This window comes from Ranitomeya variabilis, chromosome 2 (assembly GCF_051348905.1).
Source record: "Ranitomeya variabilis isolate aRanVar5 chromosome 2, aRanVar5.hap1, whole genome shotgun sequence".
Taxonomy (NCBI): Eukaryota; Metazoa; Chordata; class Amphibia; order Anura; family Dendrobatidae; genus Ranitomeya; species Ranitomeya variabilis.
The window spans coordinates 21,301,876-21,319,717 of NC_135233.1; the positions used below are offsets into that span (position 1 = coordinate 21,301,876).

The following is a 17,842-nucleotide window of genomic DNA, read 5'->3' on the forward strand; positions in this document are numbered from 1 at the left end:
GCATGTCCATGCGCCCCCATGTTAAGTATAGGGGCGCATGACGCATGCGGCGCCGCTGCGGCGCCCGACGCTGCGGCGCTAACCGCAAATGTGAACGTAGCCTAAAAAACGCACCAAAAACGCACCTGCGTTTTCTGCAGAGACCTGCAGATTCAGTCAGGAAAAAAAAAGGATGGAAATCCTGAACTGCAAACAGAGATCCTGAATATGTACAGTAACTCACAGAGGAAGCAATGAAACCGCACACAGACACGGTGTGAACACTGCCCAGCTGTAACGCGCTCTTTACTAAACTACAGAGCAAAGATTACCCCCAGCAGCCCGTCCAGGGAACCGCAGCCTCACCGCACCGTCTCCCTGCGGCCCCTCAGCCGCACTGCGCCCGCTCCAGTCACCACTTACTGCAGTGTCCACAGCCGCCGCTGAGAAATGCTCACCACGTGACAGATTTCGCCCATTTGGATCACGAGGCAAACGTCACGTGACATTCCAACGCGGAAATACAACAGGTTCTGCCTCCATAGCAACAGAGTATTACTACTAAGGGCTGCCCCGGATCATGCCTGACGGAAAAAATACACCGGGGCCTGGTGTACAGCGTCTGCCTGTAACCTGCCCCACCGGAACTGTCTCTGCGAATGAATAATAATGTAAGAGAACTTCATAGGATACTAACGGTTCATGCAGGAAAGATTACACGTGACAGGCGTTATCTAAGGCAGCTCAGCGTGGGGACCTGACAGGAAGACCCTGAGTTTCCTGCTGGATGGACGAGGCATCTCCTGGGGTGAGTGACAGCGACGGGACCTTACCGGGGACCCGCTGTGTGCAGGCGGCGTGTACATCACCGGTATGTGGTGACCAGTCAGAACTGCCGGAACACTGTATGTACACAGTGACTGCACCAGCAGAATAGTGAGTGCAGCTCTGGGGTATAATACAGGATGTAACTCAGGATCAGTAATGTAATGTATGTACACAGTGACTGCACCAGCAGAGTAGTGAGTGCAGCTCTGGGGTATAATCCAGAATGTAACTCAGGATCAGTAATGTAATGTATGTACACAGTGACTGCACCAGCAGAATAGTGAGTGCAGCTCTGGGGTATAATACAGGAGGTAGCTCAGGATCAGTAATGTAATGTATGTACACAGTGACTGCACCAGCAGAATAGTGAGTGCAGCTCTGTGGTATAATACAGGATGAAACTCAGGATCAGTAATGTATGTACACAGTGACTGCACCAGCAGAATAGTGAGTGCAGCTCTGGGGTATAATACAGGATGTAACTCAGGATCAGTAATGTATGTACACAGTGACTGCACCAGCAGAATAGTGAGTGCAGCTCTGGGGTATAATACAGGATGTAACTCAGGATCAGTAATGTAATGTATGTACACAGTGACCGCACCAGCAGAATAGTGAGTGCAGCTCTGGGGTATAATACAGGAGGTAACTCAGGATCAGTAATGTAATGTATGTACACAGTGACTGCACCAGCAGAATAGTGAGTGCAGCTCTGGAGTATAATACAGGAGGTAACTCAGGATCAGTAATGTAATGTATGTACACAGTGACTGCACCAGCAGAATAGTGAGTGCAGCTCTGGAGTATAATACAGGAGGTAACTCAGGATCAGTAATGTAATGTATGTACACAGTGACTGCACCAGCAGAATAGTGAGTGCAGCTCTGGGGTATAATACAGGATGTAACTCAGGATCAGTAATGTAATGTATGTACACAGTGACTGCACCAGCAGAGTAGTGAGTGCAGCTCTGGGGTATAATCCAGGATGTAACTCAGGATCAGTAATGTAATGTATGTACACAGTGACTGCACCAGCAGAATAGTGAGTGCAGCTCTGGGGTATAATACAGGAGGTAGCTCAGGATCAGTAATGTAATGTATGTACACAGTGACTGCACCAGCAGAATAGTGAGTGCAGCTCTGTGGTATAATACAGGATGAAACTCAGGATCAGTAATGTATGTACACAGTGACTGCACCAGCAGAATAGTGAGTGCAGCTCTGGGGTATAATACAGGATGTAACTCAGGATCAGTAATGTAATGTATGTACACAGTGACCGCACCAGCAGAATAGTGAGTGCAGCTCTGGGGTATAATACAGGAGGTAACTCAGGATCAGTAATGTAATGTATGTACACAGTGATTGCACCAGCAGAATAGTGAGTGCAGCTCTGTGGTATAATACAGGATGTAACTCAGGATCAGTAATGTATGTACACAGTGACTGCACCAGCAGAATAGTGAGTGCAGCTCTGGGGTATAATACAGGATGTAACTCAGGATCAGTAATGTAATGTATGTACACAGTGACCGCACCAGCAGAATAGTGAGTGCAGCTCTGGGGTATAATACAGGAGGTAACTCAGGATCAGTAATGTAATGTATGTACACAGTGACTGCACCAGCAGAATAGTGAGTGCAGCTCTGGAGTATAATACAGGATGTAACTCAGGATCAGTAATGTAATGTATGTACACAGTGACTGCACCAGCAGAATAGTGAGTGCAGCTCTGGAGTATAATACAGGAGGTAACTCAGGATCAGTAATGTAATGTATGTACACAGTGACTGCACCAGCAGAATAGTGAGTGCAGCTCTGGAGTATAATACAGGAGGTAACTCAGGATCAGTAATGTAATGTATGTACACAGTGACTGCACCAGCAGAATAGTGAGTGCAGCTCTGGGGTATAATACAGGATGTAACTCAGGATCAGTAATGTAATGTATGTACACAGTGACCGCACCAGCAGAATAGTGAGTGCAGCTCTGGAGTATAATACAGGATGTAACTCAGGATCAGTAATGTAATGTATGTACACAGTGACTGCACCAGCAGAATAGTGAGTGCAGCTCTGGGGTATAATACAGGCTGTAACTCAGGATCAGTAATGTAATGTATGTACACAGTGACTGCACCAGCAGAATAGTGAGTGCAGCTCTGTGGTATAATACAGGATGTAACTCAGGATCAGTAATGTATGTACACAGTGACTGCACCAGCAGAATAGTGAGTGCAGCTCTGGGGTATAATACAGGATGTAACTCAGGATCAGTAATGTATGTACACAGTGACTGCACCAGCAGAATAGTGAGTGCAGCTCTGGAGTATAATACAGGATGTAACTCAGGATCAGTAATGTAATGTATGTACACAGTGACCGCACCAGCAGAATAGTGAGCGCAGCTCTGGAGTATAATACAGGATGTAACTCAGGATCAGTAATGTAATGTATGTACACAGTGACTGCACCAGTAGAATAGTGAGCGCAGCTCTGGAGTATAATACAGGATGTAACTCAGGATCAGTAATGTAATGTATGTACACAGTGACTGCACCAGCAGAATAGTGAGTGCAGCTCTGGGGTATAATACAGGATGTAACGCAGGATATGTAATGTATGTACACAGTGACTGCACCAGCAGAATAGTGAGTGCAGCTCTGGGGTATAATACAGGATGTAACTCAGGATCAGTAATGTAATGTATGTACACAGTGACTGCACCAGCAGAATAGTGAGTGCAGCTCTGGGGTATAATACAGGATGTAACTCAGGATCAGTAATGTAATGTATGTACACAGTGACTGCACCAGCAGAATAGTGAGTGCAGCTCTGGAGTATAATACAGGAGGTAACTCAGGATCAGTAATGTAATGTATGTACACAGTGACTGCACCAGCAGAATAGTGAGTGCAGCTCTGGAGTATAATACAGGATGTAACTCAGGATCAGTAATGTAATGTATGTACACAGTGACTGCACCAGTAGAATAGTGAGCGCAGCTCTGGAGTATAATACAGGATGTAACTCAGGATCAGTAATGTAATGTATGTACACAGTGACTGCACCAGCAGAATAGTGAGTGCAGCTCTGGGGTATAATACAGGATGTAACGCAGGATCAGTAATGTAATGTATGTACACAGTGACTGCACCAGCAGAATAGTGAGTGCAGCTCTGGGGTATAATACAGGATGTAACTCAGGATCAGTAATGTAATGTATGTACACAGTGACTGCACCAGCAGAATAGTGAGTGCAGCTCTGGGGTATAATACAGGATGTAACTCAGGATCAGTAATGTAATGTATGTACACAGTGACTGCACCAGCAGAATAGTGAGTGCAGCTCTGGAGTATAATACAGGAGGTAACTCAGGATCAGTAATGTAATGTATGTACACAGTGACTGCACCAGCAGAATAGTGAGTGCAGCTCTGAGGTATAATACAGGAGGTAACTCAGGATCAGTAATGTAATGTATGTACACAGTGACTGCACCAGCAGAATAGTGAGTGCAGCTCTGGAGTATAATACAGGATGTAACTCAGGATCAGTAATGTAATGTATGTACACAGTGACTGCACCAGCAGAATAGTGAGTGCAGCTCTGGGGTATAATACAGGATGTAACTCAGAATCAGTAATGTAATGTATGTACACAGTGACTGCACCAGCAGAATAGTGAGTGCAGCTCTGGGGTATAATACAGGATGTAACTCAGGATCAGTAATGTATGTACACAGTGACTGCACCAGCAGAATAGTGAGTGCAGCTCTGGAGTATAATACAGGATGTAACTCAGGATCAGTAATGTAATGTATGTACACAGTGACTGCACCAGCAGAATAGTGAGTGCAGCTCTGGGGTATAATACAGGAGGTAACTCAGGATCAGTAATGTAATGTATGTACACAGTGACTGCACCAGCAGAATAGTGAGTGCGGCTCTGAGGTATAATACAGGATGTAACTCAGGATCAGTAATGTAATGTATGTACATAGTGACTGCACCAGCAGAATAGTGAGTGCAGCTCTGGGGTATAATACAGGATGTAACTCTGGATCAGTAATGTAATGTATGTACACAGTGACTGCACCAGCAGAATAGTGAGTGCGGCTCTGAGGTATAATACAGGATGTAACTCAGGATCAGTAATGTAATGTATGTACATAGTGACTGCACCAGCAGAATAGTGAGTGCAGCTCTGGGGTATAATACAGGATGTAACTCTGGATCAGTAATGTAATGTATGTACACAGTGACTGCACCAGCAGAATAGTGAGTGCGGCTCTGAGGTATAATACAGGATGTAACTCAGGATCAGTAATGTAATGTATGTACATAGTGACTGCACCAGCAGAATAGTGAGTGCAGCTCTGGGGTATAATACAGGATGTAACTCTGGATCAGTAATGTAATGTATGTACACAGTGACTGCACCAGCAGAATAGTGAGTGCGGCTCTGAGGTATAATACAGGATGTAACTCAGGATCAGTAATGTAATGTATGTACATAGTGACTGCACCAGCAGAATAGTGAGTGCAGCTCTGGGGTATAATACAGGATGTAACTCTGGATCAGTAATGTAATGTATGTACACAGTGACTGCACCAGCAGAATAGTGAGTGCAGCTCTGGAGTATAATACAGGATGTAACTCAGGATCAGTAATGTATGTACACAGTGACTGCACCAGCAGAATAGTGAGTGCAGCTCTGGAGTATAATACAGGATGTAACTCAGGATCAGTAATGTATGTACACAGTGACTGCACCAGCAGAAGAGTGAGTGCAGCTCTGGGGTATAATACAGGATGTAACACTGAATCAGTAATGTAATGTATGTACACAGTGACTGCACCAGCAGAATAGTGAGTGCAGCTCTGGAGTATAATACAGGATGTAACTCAGGATCAGTAATGTAATGTATGTACACAGTGACTGCACCAGCAGAATAGTGAGTGCAGCTCTGGAGTATAATACAGGATGTAACTCAGGATCAGTAATGTAATGTACACAGTGACTGCACCAGCAGAATAGTGAGTGCAGCTCTGGGGTATAATACAGGATGTAACTCAGGATCAGTAATGTAATGTACACAGTGACTGCACCAGCAGAATAGTGAGTGCAGCTCTGGGGTATAATACAGGATGTCACTCAGGATCAGTAATGTAATGTATGTACACAGTGACTGCACCAGCAGGATATTGAGTGCAGCTCTGGGGTACAGTGGGGCAAAAAAGTATTTAGTCAGTCAGCAATAGTGCAAGTTACACCACTTAAAAAGATGAGAGGCATCTGTAATTTACATCATAGGTAGACCTCAACTATGGGAGACAAACTGAGACAAAAAAATCCAGAAAATCACATTGTCTGTTTTTTTAACATTTTATTTGCATATTATGGTGGAAAATAAGTATTTGGTCAGAAACAAAATTTCATCTCAATACTTTGTAATACATCCTTTGTTGGTAATGACAGAGGTCAAACGTTTTCTGTAAGTCTTCACAAGGTTGCCACACACTGTTGTTGGTATGTTGGCCCATTCATCCATGCAGATCTCCTCTAGAGCAGTGATGTTTTTGGCTTTTCGCTTGGCAACACGGACTTTCAACTCCCTCCAAAGGTTTTCTATAGGGTTGAGATCTGGAGACTGGCTAGGCCACTCCAGGACCTTCATATGCTTCTTACAAAGCCACTCCTTCGTTGCCCTGGCGGTGTGCTTTGGATCATTGTCATGTTGAAAGACCCAGCCACGTTTCATCTTCAATGCCCTTGCTGATGGAAGGAGGTTTGGACTCAAAATCTCACGATACATGGCCCCATTCATTCTTTCATGTACCCGGATCAGTCGTCCTGGCCCCTTTGCAGAGAAACAGCCCCAAAGCATGATGTTTCCACCACCATGCTTTACAGTAGGTATGGTGTTTGATGGATGCAACTCAGTATTCTTTTTCCTCCAAACACGACAAGTTGTGTTTCTACCAAACAGTTCCAGTTTGGTTTCATCAGACCATAGGACATTCTCCCAAAACTCCTCTGGATCATCCAAATGCTCTCTAGCAAACTTCAGACGGGCCCGGACATGTACTGGCTTAAGCAGTGGGACACGTCTGGCACTGCAGGATCTGAGTCCATGGTGGCGTAGTGTGTTACTTATGGTAGGCCTTGTTACATTGGTCCCAGCTCTCTGCAGTTCATTCACTAGGTCCCCCCACGTGGTTCTGGGATTTTTGCTCACCGTTCTTGTGATCATTCTGACCCCACGGGGTGGGATTTTGCGTGGAGCCCCAGATCGAGGGAGATTATCAGTGGTCTTGAATGTCTTCCATTTTCTAATTATTGCTCCCACTGTTGATTTCTTCACTCCAAGCTGGTTGGCTATTGCAGATTCAGTCTTCCCAGCCTGGTGCAGGGCTACAATTTTGTTTCTGGTGTCCTTTGACAGCTCTTTGGTCTTCACCATAGTGGAGTTTGGAGTCAGACTGTTTGAGGGTGTGCACAGGTGTCTTTTTATACTGATAACAAGTTTACACAGGTGCCATTACTACAGGTAATGAGTGGAGGAAAGAGGAGACTCTTAAAGAAGAAGTTACAGGTCTGTGAGAGCCAGAAATCTTGATTGTTTGTTTCTGACCAAATACTTATTTTCCACCATAATATGCAAATAAAATGATTAAAAAAAATGTGATTTTCTGGATTTTTTTTTTCTCAGTTTGTCTCCCATAGTTGAGGTCTACCTATGATGTAAATTACAGACGCCTCTCATCTTTTTAAGTGGTGGAACTTGCACTATTGCTGACTGACTAAATACTTTTTTGCCCCACTGTATAATACAGGAGGTAACTCAGGATCAGTAATGTAATGTATGTACACAGTGACTGCACCAGCAGAATAGTGAGTGCAGCTCTGGGGTATAATACAGGAGGTAACTCAGGATCAGTAATGTAATGTATGTACACAGTGACTGCACCAGCAGAATAGTGAGTGCAGCTCTGGGGTATAATACAGGAGGTAACTCAGGATCAGTAATGTAATGTATGTACACAGTGACTGCACCAGCAGAATAGTGAGTGCAGCTCTGGGGTATAATAGAGGAGGTAACTCAGGATCAGTAATGTAATGTATGTACACAGTGACTGCACCAGCAGAATAGTGAGTGCAGCTCTGGAGTACAATACAGGAGGTAACTCAGGATCAGTAATGTATGTACACAGTGACTGCACCAGCAGAATAGTGAGTGCAGCTCTGGGGTATAATACAGGATGTAACTCAGGATCAGTAATGTAATGTATGTACACAGTGACTGCACCAGCAGAATAGTGAGTGCAGCTCTGGAGTATAATACAGGATGTAACTCAGGATCAGTAATGTAATGTATGTACACAGTGACTGCACCAGCAGAATAGTGAGTGCAGCTCTGGGGTATAATACTGGATGCATTGGTGTAACTCCACCTTTCCATAATGACAATAGCCTATTAAAGTTTTATTTCATTTGTTACTTATTGATTGTAATTGTTGTTATTATAAATATTTTTATACATTTTTAGAAAATGGAAAGTAAATCCTTTTTTTAAAAAAAAAAAGTTTCATGTTCGTATATTTAGGCTTTTATATGACTTTTCCTCCAGGTTGTGACTGTGCAGAATGTCCCCTGAGGTCACCCTGAACCGTATCGCCCCCGCGCTCTCCCCATTCATCTCCAGCGTGGTCAGGAATGGCAGAGTGGGTCTGGACTCCACCAGCTGCCTGCGGATAACGGACCTGAAGTCTGGGTACGTGACTGAAGACCCCGCGGGTCCCTTACATTACTGTGTGGTGTGCGTCCTTCTTTTATGTTTGCTCATACTGGAGCAGAAGATGCTGAATACATGAAGAGGCCTTTAATGAATTTGTCTCGTCTTCTGAGTGGCAGGCGTCCTCCGTCTGTCGGAGAGTGCAAAAACGCCGGCACTTTTAATTAATTGGACAAGAAAACGTCCCGGCTCCTTTTCTGCTTTCTCTATTTTGGTGTACCTGATTCAATCTGCCGTGAAAACACCAAAAGTGGCTAAACTTTTGCTCAACTCCACGCTGCAAACTTTTGGCAACTTTTCAGAGCTTTTCTAGCAGTTTGATGACTCGGCCCGTCTGTGCTTTCAGTCTCCATTCATGTTGATGTTTTGTTCCTGCATTTCAGTGCACAGATCGGTAACACCGGCGCCTCCCGCAGGCTGTCTGCCGTTATAGCACCGGCGTCCTGGGATCGCTCCTGCACCGCAGCCTCATGGATGTGAATGTGGCCACATTGGAGCCTGCACATTACCTGCACCAATTTCATTTTTCTTGCTGATTTCGTGTCGCGGCTGATCTCTACAAATACTTTAATTTGGATACAGTAAAACTATACAACTTTGTACCGTGTTAGCCAGTGGATAGAAAAATATTTATAATTAAGAGTCCTCAGTGATTGATACCTTTTAATGGCTGACTGAGAAGATGGTAACAAATTGCAGCTTTCGTCAATATTCTTGGGATTCCTAGATAAGTATTGTGAGGTTTATTGTCCTGTGATTGGGGTCTGGTTCTTTGTTGTGATGCCCCCACACGGTCCGAGGAGCACATATAGACAGACCTAAATCCGCCCGACACCTTCATTCCTGCTCTATATGTGTCGCGGCTCATTAGTTTGTATCCCCGACTCTTCTGTCTCTCCGGGATGTAAAGTTTCCTTTCACCACCAGTAATCTCATATGAGTCCATGGAGCTGTGATCCGAGCTACAAAAATGATTGGGGACAGCTAAATCTCTTTTTTGTTCCTTTATTGTGTGGCGATGAGAATCCATCCTTCTACGTTTTGCCCCTTCTCTCCCACATACAGACCCCCAGTTGGACGTTTGGTACATACAGTGAAGTATACCACAGTAGATGTGACGCAGCTGAAAGTACCCGTGGTCTTGTGGTCCTGATGTGAGTTGGGGGTCTTCATTTTGTCCGTGGTCATTATACATGGACAGGTTTTGCTTGTTTTTTCTGGTTGCTGGGAAAGGTTCCTGTAGCTGTTGGAGAGGACAGGGGGCTTCTGACAATGATGCTTCTTGGATTTGGGGCTTCCTAAATCACAGATGTCTGGAAATAAGGATTGTAATCCGGGATCTTTTGTAGTAAAGGTTGTAGCTTCCTCCAGTTTTGGATTGGAGGTGACGACTAGAGGCACCCGGTTGTTTTCTTCTTTAGTTTTGTAATGCAGGTGTTGGGTGACTCCTTGATTTTCTGGTGGCTTTTGCAATCCCTTTTTCCATTGTTCTTGAATAGTAGCCATTATTCAGAAAGATCCTCTGGAGGCCACCAAGGTGTTTGTCTCTCTCCTTTGGGTTGGCACATCTCCGCTTGTATCTGATGGCTTGGCTGTAGACAATAGAGTTTGTGTTTTGGATGGAAACTGTCCCATCTAAGGTAAGTTGGACGGTCGACTGGCTTCTGGTACATCGACGTCTCTATTTCATTGTTCTGTAGCTTAATGATGGTGTCCAAAAATCCAAAAAGCTAATTTCAGTTAATGGTGGGATGGAATTGATTAAAGTGTTCATGAAATGTCTTTAGCTGTGGCTCAGACTCTGTCCAGATTATAAAAATATCGTCAATGTAACGGCGATAGGCCGGAGGTCTGATGGGACAAGAGGACAAGAAGTCCCTTCCAGGCTTGACCATGAAAATACTTGCTTACTGTGGGGCCATTTTATTTCCCATCGCTGTACCGTCTCCTGTAGCTATATCTTGTTATTAAATTCAAAGTGCTTATGGGTGAGGATGAATTTTATAAGTTTCACCATAGAATTAACATCAATTCCTGAATTTTCCATGAAGACTTTGCAGCATTTAATCCATCCTGGTGTGGGATATTAGAATAAAAATATTCCCATTCCCTCTCCCATACTGATAGTTCTGCTTCACATCACTCGTCTTATCTATTGCATTATTCCTGTGTCCTGTTGTGCATAAATATGTGACTCTTCAGATTTTGTGTTATTCTCTCTGCCTGATGAAAAGACAGAGGAGCCTTGAAAGCTGCAATTTGTTACCATCATTTCAGTTAGCCACTAAGCGTTATCAACCAATCTTAATACTTTGCATTTGGATGAATCTTTTGGCCATGGGACGCGCGTCGGGGCCAGGTTCACTTGTAGTTCTGCTGACTTTTGTTCAGATAAATTTTCTCCCTTTCTATTTCCTTTCTTTACCATTTGTAATGATCTCTGCTTGCTGTCATTGACTGGAAATAAAAAAACATGTTTACATGTAATCCTGCTCGGACCTATTCCTGTTGACGGTTTACGGTGGTCTTTTATTTACTCTCTAATAAAAGCCCCTCTTCCCTGCGGATCGCCCAGCAGTCCAGTATATTTCTCCATGACCGGCCAATGATTGAGGACCATGACAATTCTCACTTCATATTATTACCCTGTATAAACATGTCAGCAAAATGCTCGATCGTCAGGTGCAGTGAATTTAAGCTGGCTTAGAAGATGCCTGTCTCGGCAGCACTTTGTCATAACACCGCCCACCGTCCCCTCGACGTCTGGTTTTTTTTACGGATCCTGTGCAAAGATTACATAGGAAACTTTTAGGCCCGATGTCGTTTTTATTTTAATTGTGAATGTAAAGAACGACTGTAAAATCAAAAGGGAAATATAGATGAGATACGGACATGAAAGCAGACATAAGAAAAGAACCCCTTGTGGATGAATAATGGGCGCTTCTTCTGAACACAGGCCTAAGGGAAGGGGTTATCTCCGTCACCTTCCAGCTGCCTGTAATTCCCTGGTTTTGGCTTCAGCCTCTTAATGATTAGAAATTTCAGTTGCCATAAAAATCATGCAGGAGGTGTAATAGTGGTGGATAGAAGGTAAAGTGGGAGGAGGGGGATGCACCTGCAGTCTCTGCGACGGTAAAGCGGGAGGAGGGGGATGCAGCTGCAGTCTCTGCCTGTGAGAGGGGAGGAGGGGATGCAGCTGCAGTCTCTGCGACGGTTAAGCAGGAGGAGGGGGATGCAGCTGCAGTCTCTGCCTGTGAGAGGGGAGGTGGGGGATGCAGCTGCAGTCTCTGCGACGGTAAAGCGGGAGGAGGGGGATGCAGCTGCAGTCTCTGCGACGGTAAAATGGGAGGAGGGTGATGCAGCTGCAGTCTCTGCGACGGTTAAGCAGGAGGAGGGGGATGCAGCTGCAGTCTCTGCCTGTGAGAGGGGTGGAGGGGGATGCAGCTGCAGTCTCTGCCTGTGAGAGGGGAGGAGGGGGATGCAGCTGCAGTCTCTGCCTGTGAGAAGGGTGGAGGGGGATGCAGCTGCAGTCTCTGCCTGTGAGAGGGGAGGAGGGGGATGCAGCTGCAGTCTCTGCCTGTGAGAGGGGAGGAGAGGGATGCAGCTGCAGTCTCTGCCTGTGAGAAGGGAGGAGGGGGATGCAGCTGCATTCTCTGCCTGTGAGAGGGGAGGAGGGGGATGCAGCTGCAGTCTCTGCCTGTGAGAGGGGAGGAGGGGGATGCAGCTGCAGTCTCTGCCTGTGAGAGGGGAGGAGAGGGATGCAGCTGCAGTCTCTGCCTGTGAGAGGGGAGGAGGGGATGCAGCTGCAGTCTCTGCCTGTGAGAGGGGAGGAGGGTATGCAGCTGCAGTCTCTGCCTGTGAGAGGGGAGGAGGGTATGCAGCTGCAGTCTCTGCCTGTGAGAGGGGAGGAGGGGGATGCAGCTGCAATCTCTGCCTGTGAGAGGGGAGGAGAGTGCACAGCAGGGATTTGACATGTAATGTCATAATCCTGCACCGTCCAAACATTAATATCCACAGGTACTGACCCGGAGCAGTGTACGCTGCTGACACGGACAGCATCCGGCCCTGACACCCGTCCTCAGTCTCCCAGTAGCTCAGCTTGGTGCAGAGGATTCCAGCCGTCTGTTCCACGATCGCTGCAGCTGTTCTGGCCCTTCAGGTTTCTAGCGCTGACCCTTTCCTATTCCATACAGCAAGCAGAGGTCATACCACTGTTCCAGAAGCCACTTTCCCACCTCCCGGTTGGCGTCCCGCTGCTGTGGTGTCCGGCATTCGGTCATTTTGCTGTCACCGTCTTTGGTTTTCTTTCAGCTGCACCTCCCTGACCCCCGGACCCAGCTGCGATCGCTTCAAGCTCCACATCCCGTACGCCGGGGAGACGCTGAAGTGTGAGTATCTGCTTCATGTCACGTGGAGTCCTTTTCTATAAATGTATTCCTTAGGCCTCTTTCACACTTCAGTTTTTTGGCGTCAGTCTAAAACCGCCAGTTTCCTCAAATAACGGATCCGTCATTTTTTTTTGGGCGGATCCGTTATTTTCCCTAGACTTGCATTGGCGACGGATTGTGGCGGATGGTCGTCAGTTCCATCCGTCATGCGACGGATCCGTCGAAATTTGACGGACGTTGTCTAGATATAGACGGACATTGAAACGTTTTTTGTCAACGCCGAAATGACGGTTCGCAGCGGATCCGTCGCGTCCGTCATTCCATAGAATGGCCGCCTATGGGCGACGGATCCGTCGCGACCGTCATTTCGGCGGATCCGTCGCCCCAATCCGTTTTTTCAATTGCGCATGCTCCAAAAAGTAGATACATTTCCCAGACAACCTCCAAGTAACGGATCCGTCAAAAAAACGGATCCGTTGGAACCGTTTTCTCAACAATTGTGACGGATCCGTCGATCCGTCACTATGTCGGAAGTGACTGACGCCAAACAACTGAAGTGTGAAAGAAGCCTTAGCTGAGATCTGGGGTCCAGCACAGGGCTGGCAGGGGGCAGCGCTGGGGCGGTCGGAGGAGAGCGGGTCATGGACGTCTCATCTACACACACAATTTATCATTTACTTTATTTATTTTGCATTTGAGCTCCTCAATAAATGCAGAAATATTAAATTATATTTCGTTGATTGATGGGCCAACTTTTAATTCATCCTTCTTAAAGGAGCCTCCAATGTGAGCCCCCCTAATAGGAGCTGATCATATTGTGTCCTCCCTGCCCGGACCCCAGCAATCAGCTGTGATCTGGAAGGAAACATGTGGCAGTAAGTGCTCAGTTTACCTGCAGCGCTCCTGCAGGGGACGTTAAGTATTACACAGTGTCAGTGGGTTGTCAGTGTAATGCAGGACTGGACAGGTCCTCCAGGGTGAGAGACGCTCTATGTATCCGCTCACTGCCGCGACAAATGGAAACAAAATGATGAACAAGTGCCCCCCTCTAATAACACAGGATTCCCTAATGGAGAAGATGATGCCCCCTGTCGGGTCTGTGTGTCTGGGCCGGAGCGACGTTGTGTCCCGAGTATCTTGGTGGATTTTTCAATGTGGCACTTTTTATAAGAGATGTACAAGAGTTTGACAATGTGAACAATTTTCAAAATGGCAAGCTTGCCAGAATCCCCTTTTGTCTCTTCCCCCACAAACATGTTTGTAAAAATGTGAGTTTTCACCACTAGGGGGCAGGTTGTGTGCATATCTTTTTCATCAGTAATCTGCCATCACTGTAGGTGCAGGAACATTCTTTCACTCACTTCCCAGAATGCATTAATCCTCTCATTGCCCAATAGCATGCCTAGCCTAAAATAAAAGCCTGCCTCTCTGTTATGCATGTGTTCAGTCAGGAGAGCAAGAGCTGAGCAAAACAACAACAACACACCTTATGCAATACGAAGGTGTCAAAGACCCTTCCTGTAGGGAGACAAAGACCCTCCCAGTTCCTGTAGGGAGACAAGGACCCTCCCGATTCCTGTAGGGAGACAAGGACCCTCCCGATTCCTGTAGGGGGCAAGGACCCTCCCGATTCCTGTAGGGGGCAAGGACCCTCTGGCTTCCTGTAGGGAGAGGAAGGACCCTCCGGCTTCCTGTAGGGAGAGGAAGGACCCTCCGGCTTCCTGTAGGGAGAGGAAGGACCCTCCGGCTTCCTGTAGGGAGAGGAAGGACCCTCCGGCTTCCTGTAGGGAGAGGAAGGACCCTCCGACTTCCTGTAGCAAGGCCCCTCCGGCTTCCTGTAGGGAGAGGAAGGACCCTCCGGCTTCCTGTAGGGGGACAAGGACCCTCTGGCTTCCTGTAGGGAGAGGAAGGACCCTCTGACTTCCTGTAGCAAGGACCCTCCGGCTTCCTGTAGGGGGCAAGGACCCTCCAACTTCCTGTAGGGGGACAAGGACCCTCTGGCTTCCTGTAGAAAGAGGAAGGACCCTCTGGCTTCCTGTAGGGAGAGGAAGGACCCTCCGACTTCATGTAGCAAGGTCCCACCGGCTTCCTGTAGGGGGCAAGGACCCTCCGGCTTCCTGTAGGGAGAGGAAGGACCCTCCGACTTCCTGTAGCAGGGACCCTCCGGCTTCCTGTAGGGAGAAGAAGGACCCTTTGGCTTCCTGTAGGGAGAGGAAGGACCCTCCGGCTTCCTGTAGGGAGAGGAAAGACCCTCCGACTTCCTGTAGGGAGAGGAAGGGCCCTCTGGCTTCCTGTAGGGAGAGGAAGGACCCTCCGGCTTCCTGTAGGGAGAGGAAGGGCCCTCTGGCTTCCTGTAGGGAGAGGAAGGACCCTCCGGCTTCCTGTAGGGAGAGGAAGGGCCCTCTGGCTTCCTGTAGGGAGAGGAAGGGCCCTCCGGCTTCCTGTAGGGAGAGGAAGGGCCCTCCGGCTTCCTGTAGGGAGAGGAAGGGCCCTCCGGCTTCCTGTAGGGAGAGGAAGGGCCCTCCGGCTTCCTGTAGGGAGAGGAAGGGCCCTCCGGCTTCCTGTAGGGAGAGGAAGGGCCCTCCGGCTTCCTGTAGGGAGAGGAAGGGCCCTCCGGCTTCCTGTAGGGAGAGGAAGGACCCTCCGGCTTCCTGTAGGGAGAGGAAGGACCCTCCGGCTTCCTGTAGGAAGAGGAAGGACCCTCCGGCTTCCTGTAGGGAGAGGAAGGACCCTCCGGCTTCCTGTAGGGAGAGGAAGGACCCTCCGGCTTCCTGTAGGGAGAGGAAGGACCCTCCGGCTTCCTGTAGGGAGAGGAAGGACCCTCCGGCTTCCTGTAGGGAGAGGAAGGACCCTCCGGCTTCCTGTAGGGAGAGGAAGGACCCTCCGGCTTCCTGTAGGGAGAGGAAGGACCCTCCGGCTTCCTGTAGGGAGAGGAAAGACCCTCCGGCTTCCTGTAGCAAGGACCCTCCGGCTTCCTGTAGGGAGAGGAAGGACCCTCCGGCTTCCTGTAGGGAGAGGAAAGACCCTCCGACTTCCTGTAGCAAGGACCCTCCGGCTTCCTGTAGGGAGAGGAAGGACCCTCCGGCTTCCTGTTGGGAGAGGAAAGACCCTCCGACTTCCTGTAGCAAGGACCCTCCGGCTTCCTGTAGGGAGAGGAAGGACCCTCCGGCTTCCTGTAGGGAGAGGAAAGACCCTCCGACTTCCTGTAGCAAGGACCCTCCGGCTTCCTGTAGGGAGAGGAAGGACCCTCCGGCTTCCTGTAGGGAGAGGAAAGACCCTCCGACTTCCTGTAGCAAGGACCCTCCGGCTTCCTGTAGGGAGAGGAAGGACCCTCCGGCTTCCTGTAGGGAGAGGAAGGGCCCTCTGGCTTCCTGTAGGGAGAGGAAGGGCCCTCTGGCTTCCTGTAGGGAGAGGAAGGGCCCTCTGGCTTCCTGTAGGGAGAGGAAGGGCCCTCTGGCTTCCTGTAGGGAGAGGAAGGGCCCTCTGGCTTCCTGTAGGGAGAGGAAGGGCCCTCTGGCTTCCTGTAGGGAGAGGAAGGGCCCTCTGGCTTCCTGTAGGGAGAGGAAGGGCCCTCTGGCTTCCTGTAGGGAGAGGAAGGGCCCTCTGGCTTCCTGTAGGGAGAGGAAGGGCCCTCTGGCTTCCTGTAGGGAGAGGAAGGGCCCTCTGGCTTCCTGTAGGGAGAGGAAGGGCCCTCCGGCTCCTGTAGGGGGACAAAAGCCCACTTACTGACTCTAGAAAGACAAAGTACTCACCCCTACTTTCTGTAGAGAGATAAAAGATCCGACAACTTGTAGAAAGACAAAGGCCGGCCCTTACTCCCTGAAGTGTCACATTGCCTCCTATTTTCTGTACATGTTTCTGCATCTAGGCGGTTTTGCCTGATTCATTAACAAGTGATAATGCATCAGAGGCAGCCCCCCCTTTTAAGGTTACATTTACATTTACTCTTATTCCACTTTTTAATGCACCCCAATGTGTCAGTTCAGATTCATTTAATTGAAAGCTGCGCACTTTATTGATTTGAGTAGGTGTAATTTTATTCAGCCCTTTACTTCCTCCCTGCTGACGTCAGATGCAGGAGGACTTACGGTAAGTTAATGTTTTATTTTCCCGTTGCTGGTATCAGCAGCAGAGGGAATTACTGCAGCCCTTTACTTTCCCCCTGCTGATGTTAGCTGCATAAAGAAGTATGGCTGTCAGCAGCTGGGAGAATGACTTTTGCCTATTACTTCCTCCCTGCAGCTGCTTGATGCAGCAGGACTTGCTAACACCTTTTACTTCCTCTCTGCTGATGTCCGCTGCTGGAGCAATTACCCAAATTGTCTATAGAGCGACTCTGCTTGGTGACAAAGTCCTGTGATCCCAGCAGCATCAGCACGGGTTGAATCTGTGCATGGAAGTGAATGGAGTTTACAGTACATACTCCCTTTGGGTTGCAGATGTTCGTCTTCCTTCTTTCATACATACATGGTGGAATCTGTGCAGATTGTTAATATCTATGGAGACAAAATCTCTTTTGGCGTTTTGTAAGACAGAAGTCTCCACACATCTCCTCTGCAGCTTTAGCATCGCTGCCCTGTGAAATCTTCTCCTTCCAGCGGATCATCAGGACGTCGCCGGAGCAGTGGTCTCTGTTGTGGAGCAGGAGGACAGATTAGCATGTTGTCCAGGGTAATTAGCATTCTCGTATTGGTAATGTGCATTCAGTCCTCCTAATTAGCATGTTACCTGCCTTCAGGGTGGAGCTGATCCGGTGCAGCCGTGTGCGGCGTATTTACAGCCGGAGCCTCATTCATGCTAATACTACAGTATGTCGTGTTCTCTGGACGGAGCCGGATGTCGGCCC

At 48.0% G+C, this 17,842-nt stretch overlaps 2 protein-coding genes across 11 annotated transcripts in view; one reads left to right on the top strand and one right to left on the bottom strand.

The window, feature by feature from the left end:
• RBKS (ribokinase) overlaps nt 1–472 on the bottom strand; it is a 63,129-nt gene extending 62,657 nt beyond the window's left edge. For 2 of the 7 annotated variants that reach the window (XM_077282076.1, XM_077282083.1), the window contains exon 1: nt 312–448. The gene's annotated coding sequence lies outside the window, so the exon portion shown is untranslated. Of the gene's footprint in view, nt 1–221; nt 291–311 lie in introns of those variants that run through there. The other 5 variants (XM_077282077.1, XM_077282082.1, XM_077282081.1 and 2 more) reach the window with 5 other exon arrangements.
• Nucleotides 473–507: 35 nt separating this feature from the next.
• The window catches only part of BABAM2 (BRISC and BRCA1 A complex member 2), a 213,738-nt gene continuing 196,403 nt past the window's right edge, over nt 508–17,842 (top strand). The window contains exons 1-3 of one of the 4 annotated variants that reach the window (XM_077282073.1): nt 508–787; nt 8,444–8,587; nt 12,920–12,996. In XM_077282073.1, coding sequence (XP_077138188.1) covers nt 8,460–8,587; nt 12,920–12,996 — 205 coding nt within the window. In that variant the 5' untranslated portion in view covers nt 508–787; nt 8,444–8,459. Of the gene's footprint in view, nt 916–3,184; nt 3,208–8,443; nt 8,588–12,919; nt 12,997–17,842 lie in introns of those variants that run through there. The other 3 variants (XM_077282072.1, XM_077282075.1, XM_077282074.1) reach the window with 3 other exon arrangements.